The sequence below is a fragment of the Dermacentor albipictus genome, chromosome 9 (genome assembly GCF_038994185.2).
Source record: "Dermacentor albipictus isolate Rhodes 1998 colony chromosome 9, USDA_Dalb.pri_finalv2, whole genome shotgun sequence".
Lineage (NCBI taxonomy): Eukaryota > Metazoa > Arthropoda > Arachnida > Ixodida > Ixodidae > Dermacentor > Dermacentor albipictus.
Genome location: NC_091829.1, coordinates 114,595,907 through 114,618,471, shown reverse-complemented (window position 1 = coordinate 114,618,471; position 22,565 = coordinate 114,595,907). Strand labels below are relative to the sequence as shown.

General features: G+C 43.7%; 1 protein-coding gene across 3 annotated transcripts in view; it reads left to right on the top strand.

Annotated features, from left to right (window-relative positions):
* LOC135914604 (prolyl 3-hydroxylase 3-like) overlaps positions 1-22,106 on the top strand; it is an 80,349-nt gene extending 58,243 nt beyond the window's left edge. For 2 of the 3 annotated variants that reach the window (XM_065447519.2, XM_070525270.1), the window contains 3 exons: positions 1,573-1,723; positions 11,356-11,546; positions 21,650-22,106. In XM_065447519.2, coding sequence (XP_065303591.1) covers positions 1,573-1,723; positions 11,356-11,546; positions 21,650-21,850 — 543 coding nt within the window. In that variant the 3' untranslated portion in view covers positions 21,851-22,106. Of the gene's footprint in view, positions 1-1,572; positions 1,724-11,355; positions 11,551-21,649 lie in introns of all 3 variants that reach the window. The other variant, XM_070525269.1, reaches the window with a different exon arrangement.
* The last annotated feature ends 459 nt before the right edge of the window (positions 22,107-22,565 follow it).

The window sequence follows — 22,565 nt, the reverse complement described above, 5'->3', positions numbered from 1 at the left end:
TTTTTCTCAGGACCTGTGCACACAAACGGACAATTTTTAAAGGAGCAGAAAACACTACAATCACCCCATACCTTTGCTAGATTGTTCAAATTGTGAGCCACCTTATAAGTTGGTGAAGGATCACAGCATGCCTCTGGCGCTGCTGGTTGTTGTCCTGAGTTGAAGGTGTGACGTTACACTTAGCTTTCTAAATCAATTTTCTGCAAGGCGCTTTTACCACAGACTTCGGATAACGAGCTCTATTTTGTCTAATTTAGACTAAATACTTAGACCACTTTGTGTCATACTGTCCTCTTCTCCTTCTGTTGGCCATGTGTCTAGCGCAGTATCCCCGGCGTTACAAGATGAAAAGCATCGTTAAGCTTCAATTGAACTGCGGGGCCAAGCGTACCAAAATCGCAATCGGATTACGAGGCAAGCCGTAGTTTCGGACTCCGGATTATTTTGTCACCCCGGTGTTGTTGAACAAGCACCTAAATATAAATGCAGTAGCCTTTTTTGTATTACTCTCCTGTCTAAGTGTGGATGCGGCAGTCTGGATTTAATCCATGACCTCGAGCAACGGCATTGCCGTAAAGCTAACGCGGTGGGCACAGAACTGTTGATGTGATGTGCAACCGCTTTCGTCGATCTACGCCCTACGTTATTTAATGCGACATTGAGTCTACACGCTCGGCATTGTCTGTCCGCTTAATACATTATCAGGGTAGTTATTTCTATGAATAACAGAAACAGACCCTGCCCTACCTACAGTTTGCCCGCAACCGCTGTCGCGTTTATAGTACTAGTGTTTCTTTGCCTTCTGACGTCTTCATCTCTCGTTTCCGCACTCTCCCCTGTGTTGGAAGCGCGAGAGAAGACTGGCAAGGTGTTATTTAGTCGTTTCGCGACAGCGTAGGTTCAACCCATTTTCTGCCTCTTCTGCCACCTCCTCTCTACCATTCTACAAACTTCCCTCTGAAAGGTTGCACGTTAGAAGAAAGGCAAGTCCTACAGTTTTTTTCAATGTTTTTCCAGGGGGGTAGCGGATAATTTTAGCCGTAACGAGGTTACTGTGGCTGCAACGGGCATCGCGCAGATTTGATACGGTGCAAAGGTCCGAATTAGTACTTCGCGTCACCTTTTCTCTCTGCCACGCTCCTTCTATGTATATTTACGCTCCGATCCATCCTTCGGCGCCGCGTGCAAGATAGCTAGAGCAGCAGAAGTGGAAAACTTGAAGCAGGAGGCAAAGAAAATTTGCTTCAAAAGTAATTGTCTTGTACACCTTGGCAGTGCTAAAGGACGCTTGGTTGGGAAGTACTGCTCCCATGCGGGCCGCGATTTCTTGTCCATAGTTTGTTTCGCGCTTCTGAATTTCTGCGATGGAGAAGGGATAAAAAAATAATATAAAGTACAGTACTTAAATTGCAACGAAAGGCATAACAAACGACACTTGTTACAAAGAATTCAGACGGAGCAAGTAACTACAACAATCATTCCCTGATGTATTCATGCATCTGCCCATTGACGGACACGTGCCATTACATTTTTTGTTTACATGTAACTGACCACAGTTCTTTCTGGCCACAGGAATTGAAAAACTCCGAAGAGATCGCCACCGCCATGACGGTGATGCTGGCAGCATCGGACAGGGCTCGTCTCTACAGTGAAGCCTACTTCAGACTGAAAAGAAGACTCTACATGCACCTTGTTCAGACGAATTGCAGGACTGCAGAGCAAGGTTTGTAAAAGGCGCTCTAGTATAAAAAAAATCGAAATCACGTAATTTCTATTGTCCTAAACTGAGGCCAAAGTAATCGATTTGGAAGGGTTACTTTTGGACCGTTATTCTAAAACATCTAAGCTAGTGCATGTTGCAATATGTAGCAACATGGTGAAAGTGCAGTCATCTGAATGCAAATGGTTGGTTATCAATAGGCTAGAGAGCACAGCCTGGGAAATAAAAGTTTAAACTTTCGCGGGCAAAAATACGAGATATGCTAGGCAGAACACGAAACAGGAATGATATTAAGTCAGTTATATTGCCGCCATGGCAGGGGAGACAGACAAGATACTTTTGACATATTCAGTCTACTGAAACTCGCGGAAGCAGACGGAAAGGAAAATATAGAAAATAAGATAAAGCTTTGCACATGGGGGAATAAAGAGTGCTTTTTGGCTGATGGAATGTTGGTTTCATGGTCATGAAAATGAAGTGCTAACACGAGGGACAAAGAAAGAAATGTGAAACACTAAAGCTGTGTCTCTCGTGTCGTGCATTTCTTTCTTTGTCCCTCGTGTTTTCACTGAATTTTCGGAACCATCATTCCAGAATTGTATTTATCCGAGCCGCTCTCATTGCTATCATGTCGTGCAGTGCTTTTGTACCCAAATGGGACAAGTGTCTCCGACGCTAATTGGTTTCTTTATGCACTAAATCTATTCCGGATCTGAACATGCTTTGAGGCTTGTAGTACGCTTTCTTCTGCTCACCCCGCCTTTCTATCGGTGACTTGCCTCATCAGTTTTGAACTTTGCATATTATTCTTAAGTTCAAGCTCTCACGACAAGCAAGAAGTGGCAGTGCCTTGTAGTGTCCCAAGACGCAGTCTGTTGTATCTGTGTCAAGTCAGTGTCTCGCTGAAAACATCAGCTTTCTGTGAACCTTCACGTACACTTCACCTTTACTGCCAACAGCGGCATTGCATGACCTACATTTAAGCCTGAATTCTCGGTTTGCACAGATCTCCTTGTTGGCCGATGCATCCTCGGCGATCATCTTCGTGGTGCTGTCCCACCACTTTGGTGTCCTACACGGCACTGAATAATCCACATGGGGTGAACCTGCCAGTGCATAGCCACGTTGCGGTCTGCATCTAGCATCGGCAAAATCACCACTGGAGATGACTGCTATCACCGCGTGTCTACTACCAAGCCGACATCGACGCCTGCTTTTCATGGCAGCAGTGGCAGTGCATGACCCACATCTAAGCCTGAATCCTCTGTTTGTGCAGGGGTCCTTGTCAGCCGCTATTTCTTCAGCGATCGTCTTCGTGGTGCTGTCATGCCGCGTTGCTTCCCTGGACGGCACTGCATCATCCACACGGGCTGAATCTGTGACTCCGTAGCCGCATCATGGTCTGCGTCTGGCATCGACAAAATCACCGCTGGTGATTGCTACTATAGCGGCGTGCCTGTAACGAAGCCGACATCAATGCCTGCTCTTCACTGGCAGTAGCGGCATTTTGTGACCCACAACTAAGCCTGAATCCTCTGTTTGCGCAGGAATTCCTTCCTTTTCTTTTCTGCCATTGCTGCTGCTGCTGCCATCAACCGTGTTTTTACCCGAGCTTGTGTTTAATACTCATACCATGCCGACGAAAGCAGAACTCTCGAAAGAAATTGAGGAGCCGGAAGGATAGAATTAGTGCGTGGCTGAAAACATAAACTAATTTTTGTGAGATCTTGCTCAGAATGAAGCAATCGGGATTGATGTTGTTGAGCTGAAAAAATAAATTGATTCTTTGAATACAGGTGCTGAGCACTTGAACAGATTGTAGAAGAGCTACGCAACCAAATTGCTATGCTAATTCTTAAGAACAAGCAGCTGTAATCTCAGAACCAGTCATTGCCTGACAAGGTTGAGGAGGTTACGCAGTAATCTCTCCTTGGCAATGACGCGATCAGTGGTGTTCCCTGCTCCCAAGAGAGGACTTTGTTGCAATTATTAAAATGGTAGGGGACAGACTTCGCTTTCCTGTATCGCCTAGCGATCTGAAAACTGTTCATTGAGAACCCACCGACTCCTGCAGTTGGGTATTCATAATACCCTGGAAGAGATTGCAGAAGCACAAGAAATGGCACAGATTCTCAGGCTCTCCGGCACCAGGGCGGGCAGACGACTTCTAACTGAGATGGGCGTCCCCCCGGCCACTGTCGAAGACCCCTATCAAGGCCTACCGAAAGAGCAGAAAGATAACATCATCATATCGCCCGCCCCGCGCAATATGCATCTCCAGCGCAACGTAGAAAGAAGGAAGGCCAGAGCGGTGGCGCTCCTACGCCGCGCAACAGAACTCCCTGGCGGCAGCTGCTTCGTTGACGCGGCCCAGTATGGCAACAGCGACAATTTCACGGTAGTGTCAATCAACCACAGGGGTTCGACCGTTAACGCGGCTTCGGTACGAAGCACGTCGTCGTGTGCAGCGGAGCAAGTGGTCATTGCCTTGGCCCTCCTGGATGACGGACATGCCAATATCTTCAGCGACTCCAGGGCAGCCATCCGCGCCTTCAGCGTAGGCGCCGTGGGAGCCACTCTCACGTGGTTCCCCGCTCACATGGGATCCATCACGGGAGGCCCCACAAACCTCAACGAGCTGGCCCACTCCAAGGCGCGAGGTCTCACTTTCCGCGACCATGGAGAACTCCAACGCCGGCCCGCAGCGGTGGAGAATAGAGATCAACCGACCGCATATAACGAAATTGCGCACCACTTTTATCTCGGCAGGAGAGAGTTTCCCTTTCCACACAAGACGTTAAATAGAGCGCAGGCATTGACTCTCAGATTATTGCAAACAGGCTCATATCCCAGCCCGGCTTTATTCCACAAAATTTATCCCGACACCTATGCCACTAGTTCTTGCAGGCATTGCAATGACATCGCTAGCCTAGATCATATGCTCTGGCATTGCCCCTCGTTACGAGGCAAAGAAGAAATCAATGAAGACAAGTGGCTCTCCGCTATCAAGAGCCCTGATGCCGGGGTGCAACTATGGGCTGTCCAGAGGGCCCACGATGCGGCGGTCGGGCAAGGCCTGACTGTCCCAACGTGGGAGCGGCCCGCAGCGCGCTGAGTCGCGTACCTCAGGACCTTATTAAAATTTCGCATCCATCCATCCATCCATCGCTTGTTTCTGTTCTTGAACTAAAACAGACATTTTTAGGAAAGCGCTTAAAACTAATCTAAACTGAACTAAACTTAGCGACGTTGGATTCTCCGGCTATCTCAACTCTCCCGTTTTTGTAATTGAGCTGTTGAGCTCATCTAACAAGGCTCTTTTCCAAAGCTCTACCTTTGAAGAAAGGAAATGGAAGTTCTTTTGGACGGATAACTGCCAAATTAAGGCTAGTAAAACTACTAACAGCAAAGTTCTGTTAATTTGAGACGAATCTGAGGCAACCAATGCAAAGAAGAGATCAGTGTTTACTAACTGACATAACAAGTAGGGCTTGTCCACTGAAACTCGATCAAGTGAATTTTTACTTAAGCGCATTGCATTCCATCACTCATTTTAACGCGAGGCGTCTCTGTACACACTTCGACGCAATCAATAATTTTTTCGCATCGCTAACTAGTCAGCATTCGTTAATTGGTATTACTGAAACTTTGTTATCTGAGAAAAGTTTGTATTGCTTCCCTAACTATATATATGGAACACTGCAACAGACTGGCGATTAGTCATGGTAGTGCAGCCATATATGTTGCTTATAATATTGCTTATCGAAGAAGACGTGACCTATTCTTGCCCGTTACTAATAGCAAGTCTGTTTGGATTGAATTCAGGTACCACTTTCTTGCTCAAGACTGCAATTATTTCATATTTGCCTCCATTTACCGTTCTCCTTCATCGTCAGCCTACCAGTGGCAATGCTCCACCAAGTGGCCTACGTTTTGTTTGTGCTACAGTACAGTGCTTGTACAATCATAGCATCTCGTTTGTACAGAACACCAAAGCAGCTGCCTATATGCCTCTGGGGAATGCCTACCACATTTAATGACAGAACAGGGAGCAAGAAAAGAAATATCATTATTCTATAGCACGCTGGAAGAAACTACCCAAAGCTAACTCCATATCCCTTAAATGTGGTAAACTCAGACAATAATTCTTCATCTGTATTGCATATAAAACGACTAGTCATTGGCAATTAGGATTTGTGAAAACTATGCATTGTAACTTAAAGACATTTCTATCCATCTTCACTTGCAATTAAATGGTGAACTTCTCAAAAACATTAAGAGCATCTATGCTTTTAGGCTCACTCTTCGAGGTCTATTTACCCTGCGAGTTTTCTTTTAAATTCCCGTTCTATATTTAGCATACTGCGCCAAACAATGTGTTGTATTTCGCTTCATGTGTACCTTCATAAAAAGAAATATATTTTTCCGGTGAGTTCTGCTTTTCTTTCTTAATTATAGAAATGCACCTCAACTACATTAACTACATTGCTATGAAGTGCTCACTGAAACCGCTGTATAGCAAATCTCTCAAAACAATGGATGGATCGAAGGATCAACTTTGTTGTGGTCCATTACGGGGTGCGTTGCGCGCTGAGGGCCACTCCAATGTCGGGAGAGAGACGCCAAGCCTCTTCGTCGCGTCGTGTGCCCATTGGACAGCCCATCACTGTTCTTCGAGGCTGCGGCTGCGTAAAACTGCATCGTAGCGTGAAGAAGTGTTGCTTTCATCGCAGTCAAAAGCTCGCCAGCGGCCTTTATTAGGAGCATGAGAGAAATAATTGTGAAATTAGCGCAGAAAGTTGGGCTGGTTGGTGTTGATGCGGCTGCTCTGACACAGTTAATAGCGCGAAGAAGAGCAACGGAAAAAAGGTGGGGTGAGACAAAGGGGTCGACTTAACTGACAAGCTTCATTCAGACAAAAAAAAAAACATGCAAAGGGGCCATCGTATGCGCAAATAAATGTGCAGACATATGCATAAACGAATGTACCACGACATAGACAACCAAAACCACAATGAAGCCACTAAACACCCACAACAAGCAATTACAAAGCATTCACCAGGTTCTTCCCAATGTACAACACTTCTTTATCAGTTGATGCCAGCCAGTGATACAGTGCTTACGCATTCATGAGCAGGTTTTGAAATGCAAAATACCTCAAAAATGCCCCTACCCAACTGCCTGGCCAACCGACTGAGCACTTGCGTGTTATGAAAATGGGGAACATTTACGTGTACATTTTCGGCAGCGGTCAACCAAGCCGCCAGCACCTGCTAGAGCATTTACAGCGTTCCGGTGTCCCATAAGCTCGTCATTCAGGCACCTGTCTCCTCGTTCAATGTAGCACTTTCTACGGGGAAGTGGAATCTTGTATACCACCACCACATTGCAGATAACAATGCAGGTGGCATGCTCCTTAGTGCATGTACCTTGACTCCCGGCGTTCTTTACCAACCTGCACATTCGGGCGAGCTTAAGTGCTGCAGAAAAACAACGCCTTAGCCGCACTTGTTCGCCACCTTTCAGGCGGTGCAGTCTTGCAGTCTTGAATACTAACATTAATTTACCTGCGCACCTAATTTCCAACATACTTTAATTTATTGAGTTAATATACAAGACTGCTTTATTTCCTTCCGACCTTAAGCGTGGCAACGAAATTCCAGTTCTAAAAGAAGGCAGTAGCTCATTATTACATAAATACAGATATATTTGTATCCTACTATTCTTTGATAAATTTATTGAGAAACTAATTAAAAAACAGCTAGAAATACGTTTCTTAATTTAATAGCCTCTCTACATGCCAGTTTGATTTTCGCGATGGATATTCCACAGAACTGGCACTCATTCACCTTAGTGATCAACTAAAAAGATTAATCAATGACGGGTTTCTCGTCGCCTCATTTCTCATTGACCTAACGCAAGCATTTGATAGGATAAAGCATAGCATCCTATTCTCTAAGCTCGAAGCAATTGGCCTTTGTGTTCCTGCCCTTTCGCTACTAAAAAGCTATTATGTGGCGGAGTTGAAGTTGTTTCTGTTTCCCGTGCCTATTCTCGATAGCGAACTACAAACATTTGTGCGCCCCAGGCCTTTAGTATTAGGACATTTGTTTTAGGTTATATTAATTATATACTTGTCTTTCGCTCACAAAGTTCATTCTGTACGCTGGTGATCCGACTATATTCACGTTTCAGAAAGATATTTCATCTGTCGTTAATGAGCTAAGGGCTGACTTAGAAAACCTTGTAAGGTGGTGTAGTGCAAGCATGCCCTCTAATAATGAAAGTGAGACTAAACTTATTCTAATCTCTTCACATCAGCGAAACATAGCATCCTTGTCACCTACCACGTTTGGTCCCGACTGCCTTCCTCCAAGTTTATACTCATCTCTCCTTGGCATTCTACTTGATCGTAATTTCAAATATCACAGTCATATTGGTGTCCTAAAAAGAAATTAGCTTACGTTAGGCACATCTTTATTAAAACGCGTTCATACCTTACACGTAGCACATTACTCGCTTTATAATTTTCTTGTCCAATCTCACATTACCTACGGCTTAATATGTTCGGGAAACGCCTATTATACCCATAGTCCGTCTCTCCTGACAGTTCAGAACCGAGTCACATAAATGACTACTTTCAGCTCAAGCTTTACTCATGCCTATTCCCCACTACACGAGAATAACGTCTTTACCGTGACTGCGTTCACGAAATACGCCATATGTAATGATTTTCCTCAGATTTGTGAATGACGAGCTACCATAAATGACATTTTCACCATATAACCTGATGATTCATACTGCTACAATATCCACGTTGAATAGCAATTTTTTTACCAAGAATCCGCACTACGGTAAACAGACGTGGAATTTACTTCCATATCAGTATGGAACCCTCTTCCTTTCATAATGGAAAACGTGAGATCTTTACACCGCTTTAAAAGGGAAGTAAAATGCATTTATTATTGAGACTAACGAGAAAGTTTACTGTTCTTTTTTTCGTTTTTTTTGCAGCCTTTTCGAGCTTTTGTTTTCGTAAATAACCTGGTGGTATTTTCGTCTCGTAGAATTTTTCTTGCTACCATGAGATATGCTAAACTCTGGTAATATTTGTAATACATTTTGTATTTTCTTCTCTTTGCATTCGTTTCCAACTGCTTGTATACTGTCTTATGATATACTACTGCTCCTTTGAGATGTTATCTCTGATAACTGTTCTTGTACAGGAGGTCCCGATACAGTTTTTGACTGGTAGCGCACGTTAGAAAGATGACGCTCGAGACAGCTGCAGTGATTGAAGCGGGCTGATTGGCTGCCGGGTTGGTGGAGTCTTGCGGTCGTTGTCGGTGTTCGACGTGGCTCCACTTCCTTTTCGTTGTGGCGCGTTTTTACCAGGCACACGTTTCGCCTTGAATCGGCCGTCCGTTTTCACAAATTGCGGAGCACATGAGAGAGCGACATGAAGGCGTTATTCCAGCAACCGCGCTCAAACTCAATTGATCTTTATTTCTGCGGTTCTCAGCCAATTCAGCTCCCGCGCCGCTCATGGCATCGTCTTTTTCCTAGGGCGATCGTGTTGATGCCCCTAGTGCTACAGTCTATGGGAAGTCCTTTTGCATACTAAGTGCTTCTGATGTCACCCAAGGTATATTAATAAATAATTATTTTGGTACTGATAAAACACGCCGTTCCTACAGTCAGTCTTGCTCATTCATTCTAATAAGACTATACAACCAATGAAAAAAAAAACATTCTGGATGTCTAACTCGGCGTCAGAACTTGCTAAATAATTTAGTGAACATGACTTTCGGTCACGCCTAAGGTTTCTGGCTCTGCTTTGTCTCTGTGTTAGATATGGCTCAAGACTAAGACTTCATTCTAAAACATCTGCCCGCTCAACTAGCTTGCCATGAAGTCAACCATGTATTTTCGGAAACCTGACGCGCCATTCCATCGACCTGCCCCTTCGCAACCCAAACAGTCCCTTGACATCGCTCACGCAGCACCTTTATATTCTTGACCGCTATTGTGGCCAATTTGTAAGGTACCAATTTACACCTCACAGATTTTCTGGCCTTTCAATCACTCTTATGTCCATTGGACTGTGGTATCATCAAAGTTATTTCTAATAACCATCATAAATAACGTGCATCGCTTGGTATGGTATATCGAATCTGACCATAAAGAAAACAACAAGAAAAGTCTGGGTTCTCACGCCCCGAGAATGCAGACTTTCTTCCGAGTGTGCCAGAGCTCTTTTCTTGCATTTCTTTGAACTTTCGACCAGAACAAAAAATTTATTGGCAAATGGCCTTTTTCTTTATTTTGTTGAGGAATGGCCCTAGCGAGGACTAGCAAAAACGATGGTTTATATTTATCCTAGCTTAGCAAACATCATAAATGGCACGCATAGGATGTCCGTATCTATTCAGGCTCTTCTGGAACGCGTCGTGCACGTGATGACTTGTGGAATCTGTTGCCAGAGTTCATCTTCGATTTTATTGCGGGCAAATTTCACAAAGAAAGCAAGGGCTCCAATAAAAATCTTTCTTCGCGTCTCCGTTTCTGTTCAAGCTCTTCTGTTGTCACTTTACTATGGAAGGTTGTATGGCTACATGACTTCTACTGGCGGAATGAGCGACATCTTAAACATGACCTGTTAGACAAGATCTCACTAGGCTTAACCTCAGGCCAACGCTTTTTGACTCCTACCAAGTTTAACCACATGAGGCGGATAGCAGAGAGAAAGAGAGAAAGAGAGAGAAGAGAAGAGAAAGAAGAAAGCAGCTGTCAAAACACGATCTATTTAAAGCTGGACCTCCGCCAGAATTCAGATGGAAATGGATATCTTTGACGGAAGTCCATTCTTAACCAACCAGTGTCATTTGATTGAAATGTTAAGGCGCCAATTATGTTCGAACGAACAGCTGCGAAAAAACTAGAGCGCAGCAAAAACAACCAGTGCGCATGCCTCAGCTCTCCAAAAATCTGATTTCAAGGTCAGCTCAGGATATTCCCGAAAGCCACTAAAATGCCTCAGCAAATGAAGCTAACTGAGTTATGCCAAGGCCTTAGCGACAACCGGTCAAATCGTGTCTTTGACACCGTCTCACATTTTTTTGTTCAGCTGATACATTATATGCCAAGATGATGAAGAAATTACGGCCACTGACCAAGTCAAGGTGAAAAACACACAGAGACGTTTCGGGACCCGTACGGGTTCCCTGATCACACTCTGATCAAGGAACCCGTACGGGTCCTTGATCAAGGAACCCGTACGGGTCCCGAAACGTCTCTGTGTGTTTTTCACCTTGACTTGGTCAGTGGCCGTAATTTCTTCATCATCATGTTACCTGACCAGACGCACTTTCGTCGAACTCTTGACTATATGCCAAGATGTTTTCGTAATGTATTCAGAAAAATGAGTTTTTCATTTTCTATGCGTGGAAGGCTTTTGTAAACAGTTACATCTCTGTACTTGAACCCTTCGACAAACAAAGCACGTCGCTTCTGCCTATAATGCACGCGGACACACGAACCAGCAGACGAAAAATAAACATTGGCCTAAAAGATGCGTTTTATCATTAGGTATCACCAAGTACGCCTGTTTATGACGACGGCTATTCTTAGTGCAGATTCGACCACCAACAGGACTGATATGAGTCACCCGATCCACGCGGACAACTGTCAGTACCAGGACAATGCCAGCTGCCCAGCGTTGAACTGGGATTTCAGTTGGCGCGACTTCAGCGCTGCCGTCTACCTCAACGACGATGCTCACGGTGGAGAGCTTGTGTTCGCCACGACACCACGGACAAGCATCCGGGTATGTGAGTCACACTCCCATACTAATGTACATTATTATTGGGTGGCGATGATACGGACACATGAGGCGTGTTCCTGCCCTAAAGCCCAGGTGTGCTTTGCAGGTAGGATGGGCAGTGCGGCACCTAGGTACTTAGTGTTTTAGGTCGCCTGACTTGCTGCAGGTCCACAGGCAAGCCAAAAGGCTAGCGTAATATATTTTTAGTGTATCAAACAGACATCCAGGAGGTATTAAAGACACTTATTCTATATTGAATGACATTTGTGCTCTTTTGGCGCGACGTTTTTCACTGAGTAAGATCATAGTGCGATCATGCCAAGGCAAGTACTTCAGAAACTCATAAAATGGCAAGATCCATAGAGCGCAATAATACTGAAGGTATGAGGAAGTTCCTGACGAAGGCCTAAGGCTTAAGCTAGCAGCAACCTAGGAGTACAAGCAATAGGGCTGGGATAAGAATACCCTGTGAAATGAGCTCTCATGTCAGCCGGTGCAGAAGCACTAGGAAGTTCTCATCGAACCTGTCCAGACCATATGGGGGGGGGGGGGTTGCGGGGCGCCAGAGTTAGTTGCCTAATTTCTGTCAAGGAAAGCAGTTGTTGCCCTAGCGAAGACAGGTAGGTGCTCTTGTCAAAACGTTGGCTCCGGTGACATCTGTTATTACACCACCATCGGCGAAATAAAAAGGGCCTAAGGCAACTTCGTGTAAAACGGTGACAAAGTAATACTTTCTGTAACATGTACAGATGACGAACCTAAGCGATCATGGTGGAAACCTACTGCGCGACTTCAAGAAGATTATGTGTGTACTGCAGGGCATTTTTGGCCGCCATCTAGCATACACATGGTGAATTGCTGAGGTTGCCTTCCAAAATATCAGTGCACATACGCGCCTAATTTTACGTGTTGTCCCACCGCAATTTGTTCTCTTTTGTTAATGCTCTCAATACAAAAAACTTGCTAACGACCACACAAAAATCATAACTGTTGCCGCAAGGCTCTAAGGAATGATGTATGTGTCAGCCGGCTTTCGTAAAAAAAATACAAACTCGTGGAATTGCTGCGAGAGAAAATGGCAGTGCTCATATAGAAGCGAAAGTGAGTAGCTAATATTTTGGTCGTGAAAGAAATGAAAAATTATAGTTGGAGAAGTCGCTGAATCTACCACGAACATAAATTATTGGAGCGTGCGTGCCGTAAACACAATCCCACTAAGATGGCCACGGTATAGTGAGGGACTGCGGATTAATATTGACCACCACCAGTTCATCAATACGCACCCAAAGTTTAAGTATTCTTATCCTACATATACAAAAATTCACGGGATTGAATACACTCTGAATATTGAATACATTTTACAGGAAGACGAGTAACAGGAAGTTGACCTGCAAAAGCCCTAACGGAGAAACAAGAAGTGAAAGGTATTGCTTAGTGTCTGCCAATCCCAGCATAGGGCTGCACGTAGAATTGTCTGACAGGGTAAAGGGCAGTTGATTTTCCAGGTCGGACATTTCTCTCAAACCTTAGAAATAAGTAAAGCCACTTCCATGCCGTGAAAGCTGTCAAAACACCCAAGCTTGAGGTCGTTTTATCAGGTTTGAACTCTTGTGAAGCGCGATTTTCATGAAAGTCTTGTCTCTCGCTATTCTCCGCCTATATTCGAACTTCTGTCTCGCATTGCGCACATTCTTCAGTCACGTGAGTTTCTGATCAAGCCACTGTCTGTCACGAACCTTTCAGCTGTGTTGGCACTCACGGTCGAGGAATCCTCTCTTGAACCGTCCATCGGTACTCTCAGTGGGAGGGTGCTGACGGACGTCGACGTCTCTGCTCGGCCTCTTATTCTTAATGTTTGCAATTAGCTTGCCTGTGCTGCACTTGGCTTGGGTTGCCTTCTCTTGAAAGTGGGGGTTGGCTTACCTCCACTGGCGCTAGGCTTGCGCTGCCCGTTCTCGATAATCGGCGGTAGCGGCTTCCATCCGCTGGCGCTTCACTTGCGCTTCTTGCTTTCAAAGCTCGTGATATTTGCGCGACATCGGCGCCGCCGCTTGCACCGAGTGAAATCCATGGGTCGAAAGGGCGCACGCCGGCTAAACACCTGCTCCTATAGCCCTCTCCTCCCTCTCCCCCGGCGTGCGCACTGCCCCCTTGCGTAACAACGGATGACCGACGGCGAAGGCTCGACTTTGAACAGCTCCACTGCTGAAAAAATGGGGTTCCAATCCACGCTGTGGAGATGGTCGACGGGCGAAGCTGTCGTATCGTCTGATTCGACAGAAGACTGTGACGTAGCCTTAAAGAATTGAGCATGGCACAACATGATATAATTTACAGCAAGACAATTAAATACACGCTGCGCATATTGACATTGCTATTCCCATCACCGCTCATCGTGCTCACCCTGTTCTTCGGGAGTCCTCACTATGTGTGGCTTTCCCATAGTGCTATCTCAATACAAATGAAATCAGCTGCTAGGCGGGTTCTTCTTTTCCATATAAAAGTGTAGTAACGTCACTCCCGGCTTCGTATGCGACAGTTGCCAGTTTCCGGCAACTGCAGGTTATACACTGTAGTCTTTACCGAGAAGAGCCTGCGGCAACCGCAACAAACGGGAACATTTTATATCGGCTGCTCTGTCAACGGCGACGAAGGTATCTAGGAATCCGAGTAATATGTACAGCTTCGCTCTAAAAGAGTAACATTAGTCAATAAAAACCAGGCAGAAATAGACGAAGTAAGGGTAAAATCAAACAAATACACTCTAGTGCGCGCAAAAAAGTATGCATCTTTAGAACAGGCAGAAGTAACATATAGTTAATAAATGAAACAGGAACTGGGATGATTTCCGAAGCGGTAATTGAACTGGGAGGTAAGGCAACAAGGCAACCGTAAGTACTTTCTCCCAAGTCAGTTTGATGAGTGCCAAAACTCATCAAAAAGGAGCAATTAAGGAATATTTGAAATTATATTGTGGGACGATTTAGAAAGAATTGAAAAATTGAGGCAGCATGAAATCACTAAGAAAACTTGGCATAGGACAAGGCAAGATGTATGCAGTTAAAGATAAGCAGGGTAATGTCATCAGCAATTTAGATGGTCAAGTAAAACTAGCAGTAGAATTGTATAGTAACCTGTAGAGTACCCAGAGCAGCCAGGCTACTTTCATTCGCAGTAGTGATAAACAGGATACAGAGGCTCCTTCGATAACTGGCGATTAAGTTAGAAGCGCCTTGCAAGACTTGAGCCGGGCAAAAGTGGCATGAGAAAATTTAATAAAAGTGGATTTAATCAAAAATGCAGGAGATACCATGCTTCAAAAGTTTGCTGCCATTAATACACAATGCATCATTACTTCAAGTGTACTAGAGAGCTTAAAAATAAAAACAATATTCTAATCCATAAAAATTAAAGAATTATATTCTCACTAGTTTGTTTTGCCTGTTCGACAAGTTATTCACCAAGATAACCTCCAATAGAATCTGGGCAATACGACTTCAATAAACCAAGAGAACATGCTGGCTTCAGGAAGGTATATCGCACAATGGATGACGCCGGTTTCATCAATCAGGCAATTGAGAAATCGGCGGAGCGCAAGCAACCTCTGTATATGGCGTTCATAAATTATGAAAAGGCAATAGATTCAGTCGACATGCGAGCACTCATACAGGCATAGCCCAATTACGGAGTACTGGAGGCCTACGGGAATATCTTGGAAAGTATCTACAAGAAACCACAGCTACATTGGCTCTGCACTAGCAAAGTAGAAAATTACCTAATGAGAAAGGGGGCTGGCACGAAGACACAAATCTCCCCATTGCTAATCACTGCATGTTTAGACTTATTCAAGCTACTAGACTTAGGGAAGGTTGAGGAATGACACATCTCAGCAACCTTCGGCTTGCAGATGACATTGTCCTGTACAGTAACGCAGGAGATGAAACAAATGATTGAGTACACTAACCGACAAAGTCTTAGAGTGAGTTAATTATTATAGAAATAAATAAATAAATGATATAAATAATTGTTAACTTTATTGATAATTATTTAATTATTTACTTCATTTGTCCTTCAAAACATGATGTACACTTTGTGTAAGCAGCCAAAAATAAAAGCTGTTTCATTACGGCTTCAAAAAACCTTGGTTCCTTTGGCATTGACCCAACGAAGCAACACCGGTCAGAATGGAAAAACATTTCATTTGAACATGAACATGACAGAACATGACATTTTTTACGAGTGACAGGGAGCAAAGTTAATATAGCTGAATTAACACATTGAATACACAGACTTTTTTAGCAAAGCATTGGCAAAATGCCTCGACAGGGTGTTTTCTTTATGAAATATGTATGTGCTGTGTATTATGACCATGTGCATGTGATTTATTAAAACAACGCTCTCAGTTTACTGAAGTTTAGGTCCAGGGCATCTATTGCTGCTTTGATGTGTGCATTTAGCAGTCGAGGCACGTTATTGCTTAAAATCGGAAGTCCGTATTCAGGGCGAATTTTTTAAACTTTGCAGTGGCCAGTTTTTCTTGCCTAGTAATTCCAAGTTTGATAAGCCTAAAAACAGCGTATGGTGTTCCCTAATGCTGGCTTTATATTATCGCAGGAGTTTATATTGGTGCATATTAGTAGCTGGAATGACCTTTAGGCTTTTGAAGATTTGTTCAGTTAAATGGAGCGCTGGCAGATCACTAATAATTCATAATTTGTTTTTTTTTGCATTCCTCAACAAATAGTAAGGTTTTCGTCGGTCGCTGTGCCCCATACTAAGTGAGAATGATATATGCAGGATGAAAACAAAGCAGCGTATATGCCTAGTTTTGCTGACATCGGATATATATAACGATTTTGTTTAAATGTGCCAGTTAAGGAACATAATTTAACTGATATATAATTTACGTGGTCATCCCACTGCAGCGTCTTAGAGAAGTATGCACCGAATACCTTAAAGGGACACTAAACCGAGAAATGATTTCTTCTACATCAGTAAATTACCTTTCTACAACACCAAAAACACCACTCTTACGACAATAAGACGTTTGTTAAGCCAGAAAAGCGCGGAAGAAGAAAATACGGGTGGCGACGCCAACTTGAGTTCCCGCTCCTGGGGGCTGTGGCATCTTGGATTTTGATGGCATCTTCTAGGGCCTACTAATTATATACAGCAGTACAGATTGACTACATTGTGTTCTAAAGGAACAAAATATTGAACATGTCAAGTTTCGAGAACATTTATTGAGCCAACGCGGCCCAAATGCGAAAAGATACTTTGGAATCCCTGACGACGCCACGCTGACGTACTGGCACTGGGGTTTCAGCGCGATATTAAAATACTGATACTTGGACCTTCATTTTATCATATATTAATCAAACTGTTATTTTGAAACGACTGCCTGCAGGGCTCTCAAACAATGCTCCATTTGTCTAAACTGATTTATTGTTTCGCTTTAGCGTCCCTTTAATCCTTTCTACCACCTCAATCTTTGTTGATCTCAACAATAGCTCCTGACTGATAGGTATGTGCTCACCATTAAGATGAAAAATAACTCCTTTTTATTTTTAACGATAATATGAAGTTGATTATCCATTGTCCAGGCTTCTAACGTTTTTAAAGCTATGTTTGCTTTAACGAACGTTCGAGCACTGGAAGAAGATGATACGAGTAAGCTTGTGTCGTCTGCATATATGATGAGCTTAAGGTCGCATGGCACAAATATTGTCATTAATGTACAAATTTAGGAGTAAGGGGCCAAGAATGCTCCCTTGGGGTACACCTCAGACTATTGCTTTTTGACTAGATATTGTGTTGCTTGGTTGGAAATTGTTCTCTTTTTGAGAGATAACTAATTAACATATTAAGGCTGTGTCCTCGAATACCGTAATGGTGTAGTTTAATAAAAAAGAATACACTGACTAATGTTGTCGAAACATTAAGTATTTCAATAAATATCCCCAGAACAATGTTTTTATGCTTGAAATTTTCTAAAATATATTCATTTTGGTCACGAAACGCCAGATCTGTAGACCGATGTTTTTTGCGAGCCATACTGCGACTTTGTGAACATGACATATTGGTCGCAAAAACATGAAAGTTTCTTTCATAAATTTTTTGCGAACCTTCAGAAAATAGAGGCAGTATTGATATCGGACGGTAATTTGAGACTTCTCGGCTATCGCCTTTTTCTTGCACAGCAGAATCACTCGAGCTACGTGCAATTTTGATGAATAAACGGCCGCTCATAGACAAACGTTGAATATGTACGTGAGTATGAGACTTACAGTACCAGACATAAAGCACAGCTGTGGTAATTATTAAAGTTTGCGAACACAGAGTGAACTTCTTCAATGTGTGTTGGTTTTAAGAAGAAATGGATTGGCATCAGCTGGACATAAAATATTGCCTTTCCTGAAGGGCATGGAATTACATTTTTTGCTAGCAAAGAATTTGTTAATCATCCTGAACCACTGCGTCACCTCTCAGCGTTTCTCTATGATGTATAGTCTCTACTACGGAATCGTTCTCTTGCCCACGTCCTATATGAGCGTTCATTTTACTCCACAATTCAGTCGCATTACCGGAGCACATAGAAAAGTAACAAGAACAATGCGCATCCCACACTACTTCAGTTCTTTTTCGGGACACTACGGAAACGTTTAAACGCAAGCAGGTCCGCTTCATTGCGGGAATTCATGAGTTTTTCGAAAAGTCAACCCTGTTTATGAAATTGTTTGTGGAGCTTTTGTGAATTTTTGTGGTTTTTAATATTTCTTATTTTCACACGTTCCTTGCGAATGAAATGCTTCTTATAGACAGATAAGAAATGATCCATGAAGCACTATTTGCATCAGTAATTTTCCGAATGTAGTCGCAGCTTACAGTTTCTGACGGTCGAAGAAAAAAATCTAGGGAATTCCGTGAAATAAGCTGGTAAGTTATTCCATGGCTCTCAGCTGCAGTAATGGGCTTACTGACAGCCTTACAGCTCATTTCCATATGATCACTAACGGAACAGGCAAGAATATCTGTAGTGATAGAACCTATGTCATTATTAGCTAATTTTACTGACATAATCTTTATTATCATATAATTTTGTCATAATTCGTTGCAATTGATAGGCAGAAAACAAAGTAAATGTTTAGTGGCCTGAAGGAAACAAGAACTCATGATTAGCAGTCAGCCTCTAGAGTCTCTAAAGATGTACCTTTATCTGCATAAATTATTCTCGTGAGACCCAAATCAAGAGAAACAATCTCACCGAAGGATAAAACTTTGTTTGAGTGCATACGGCAGGAATTACCGATTACTTACTGGGAGTTTGCCACTTTTGTCAAAAACAAAAGCACGGAATCATTGCATTCTATAAGTGCTAACATATGAGGTAGAAACTTGGAGGTTAATGAAGAAGCTCGAGAAGAAGTTCGAGAACCCGGCAAAGAGTGATGGAACAAAAATGGCATGTGTACCATGAAAACACAGGGACAGCGTGGTGTGTATCCGAGAGCAAACAGGGACAGACGATATCGTACTTTCAGCTTTCTCGTTTCATTTTTTTTTCTCTTACAAAAATTAGAGTATTATTTGCACAGGAACCAAAAGCTACAGCAAGGTTTCTTGAGGTTCCTGCCCATGTTTTCGCACAGACGATTACAAGCAGAGTACACAATTTATACAAACAGCATAATGAATGCAGGTGAACACCACTTATAAAAATGTAGAGATATACATTCATGCGAACTACATTACATCAAAAGAACACATTCATCATAGAACTATTTCTGATACACACCAAAGGTGTACAGAGTTGAACGCGTAAATATTATTAAACCTAAATACACACATTTAAATATGTGTTTAAGGAATAATTTCACTAATTGAAATGATGCGTATTGGTGCAAAGATGTAGGAATATTAGTTGAACAAGAGATACCACGTAACAATTTAATAGCAGGTGGTTTCAGGTCGTTGCTCTCTGATAAAAACCCGTGCGCTCGCTGAAACCATTTGGAACAGTGCTTGCTGACTTAGCAACGCTAGTTCCGTCGACATACCATGGTTAAGCCAAAACCGCTGTGGAGATAGTAAAGAGTGTTTTGCACTAAAAGATGAACCAGCTCATAATTTTTTGCTAAACCTCTGGAGATGGCAGGTAATATGAATGTCAGCCTGTAAATTGAGAAGCTATTCCTGCCCCCGAATTTAAATATTACAGTTACTGTTCACTTTCAGTTACTGTTCACTGTTCATTTATCAGGGAAGGTACCGTGGATAGTATTTAATCTTGCCGTGGTGCCCAGGAGTTGGCGGAAGTTCAGGGGCACAGTGAGAAATGAAGGTTTGTTCATAATATGTACTGGAATAGAACAAAACAAAATAACCGTAAGAAGTCATCCGACAACCGGCAACAAATTGGACGGTGGGGTCCGCGGCAACAAGAACGTCTCCCTCTTTCTAATGGTTCTCTTGCTTATAACTCTTCGGTCCTTCAAGGTCACTTCATTTTCAACCATTTTTCAAGCCTGGGCCGGTTTCGTCCTTTTCATCTAATGGGCGAGCTCTTACAGGTGTCGTCATTTTCATGAAGTCGTAGGGCCCGTGCAAGTGGTGTCATGCTCCGCCAATGGGAACACACCCTGGGCTCTATACTGCAATGGCAGCATCCGTCCGGCGTCGCCTCCACACCTAGAAGACGTTCAGCTGGAGGGGATGAGTCGTCCTTGAACGACCTTCCAGTGCTGCGGGCGTCAACACCTAGAAACGTGTCGGCTTCCAGGTGGTATTTCAAGAAACGTCACGCAGGGGGAGACAAAAGCTCCACGCGTGGCACACGAAGGCAGGATAAGCAATCTGGCTGGCGGACCCGGTGACACGGTCGATGTGTACCTGCGCCCCATAATGGGAATGCCATGGCGAGTACTAGCGCTTGGGGAACTTTTCGATGCTAATTAATCATCCGTATCTAACAATATACAAACGTTAAAGGTAAACGAAAGTACAGGTGACAAGATTTCTAAGGTATAATTAACGGGCCTAATTGTATTTCATCGATATGACAAGGTCTGCAGTTTTTAGAGATGCGAAAATTGATCAAATCTTTTAGGGAGTTGTTGGTTCTAAAAATGCCGCAGCTGACATTAAGAGAAAAAAAATGAAACTTGGCATGTTGGTGCTAATACTTAGCGTAGAGAACTGCGGGGGGGGGGGGCTATCAGATTTACAGAAAGGGTGTCAAGAGAAGAGAAGCTGATTTGGGGGCGGCGAATAGTTTGTTTGAATACAGTGTGATGTGTTAGTTGCAGACGCAAGACCTGGTTAAATTGAAATCGTTGGGAGCTGTTTTCTTTCTGCAGCAGACATACAAATAGGCTGCTGGTCATGAACTATTAGTAGTGGAGTATTTCTGCATGCGGCGTCCGGCGGGTATGGTGGAAGGTGCTGTATACGGTGGACGGCATATGCACGAGGACGACAACGAATTAGGGAGGCATAGCTCATTTGTGTTGATATAATGCCTGCCGACCAGCTCGGCCATTCATTGGAGCCTTTGGTGCACTGCGCTAGCGCGACGTTTCCAATGTTAACACACATGTTCTTGATAGAGCAATGTTGATTTTCGCCATGGGGTGTTTCTCAAGGCGGAAGGTTTGTACTTAATTCGCCATGCTGCGGTCACTTCGTGACCACTCCGATGCTTCCGCATAACATGCGATAAAGTGTAGTCGACAACTAGGAAAGTTACAAGGTCGAAGTGGTTCTTGCTCAGGATGCCAGTAGCAATACATGAAAAAATACAGAAGGCTTCGAGTCGAGTAAAGAGGCTATAAAACTTCCATGACATAAAGTGCAAAGGTTGGACGTGATGCAGGCCGACGTAACGACTGGAGCACATTAGCGGCAAGCTTCCCGCAACACGTGCCCCCGTCAGCAACGCCATGTAGCTTGCAGTGACTAGCTGGCCACACCATTCTTCATTGTCGCCGGCAACATAGTCCGGTGACTTGGGTCGAGACCACTTGCATGAGCCAAGTTGTGACTGCCAGCGCTCCAGTTATCTGTTGTTGCTACGCTGGCGGCTACAAGTTCCCGTCCTTCCTGTGCAGTCCATCGTCCGGCCGAAGTGTGGACGACTGGTGTCCTTCAACAGCCGAAATCCCCACGGTGTCCTCCCCGTGTTCTCCGGCCGTCGGTGCGCCCTGCTTGTGTGGATGACGCACACCAGGGAGCAGCAAGAAGCGAGTAGGATCGCAACAGAAAATATTCTGGGTTATAGCGTAGCTAACAGCAGCCACCGATACGTCTAGCGCTTACAATGCCCCTGCTTGCAAGAGTTCGGCTGTCCATGACAATACTGTATCTTTGTTGGCGTCATCGACGCTGGACACGTCAACAACTCTGAACCTGACTTTGGTGTATTTTGTTATACCTTTACTTTTTCAATCAATATGGCAAATATCGCACATTTTGGTATATGTCGCTGCCTTTCTTGGAAGCAGCTAACAGTATGTCTACCATCTGCTAGACCATCTTAGGTTCATTAAATGGGCTGAGACATGATTGCCCAAATGTTGTCGGTGTATTATTCTAACTGAGAGATGCCAAAATGGTGTCATGGAAAGAAAAGCGTAGGGGCCCCGGTGTACATTTTAACTCAGAATTTTATTCTGAATTATTGACCTAAGAAAATGTGTGCAGTTTTTCTTCAAACTATAATTGTTTAGGTCTCTTAAACAGCTAACACAGACCTAAATATGTTCAAACCACCGCGTTCAATCCATCTAACCGCATTCAGTCATCCGCATAAATAATATGGCACCTCTTGGCCTAAATATCCTTGTACCATAAGGTAACAAATCTCTACCTCTAAGCGCCTTCCCCCGTCAACAGCGAGTGTCATTTAGGCGTGAATTGTGCGACAGGTGCAGCGGGGGCGTAAATGTAGAACACGCGCCTCGCGTGGAAGAGGTCGGTGGTTCGAATCCCGGTGACGCTCATTTTTCCACTGGATGAAAAAAAAAA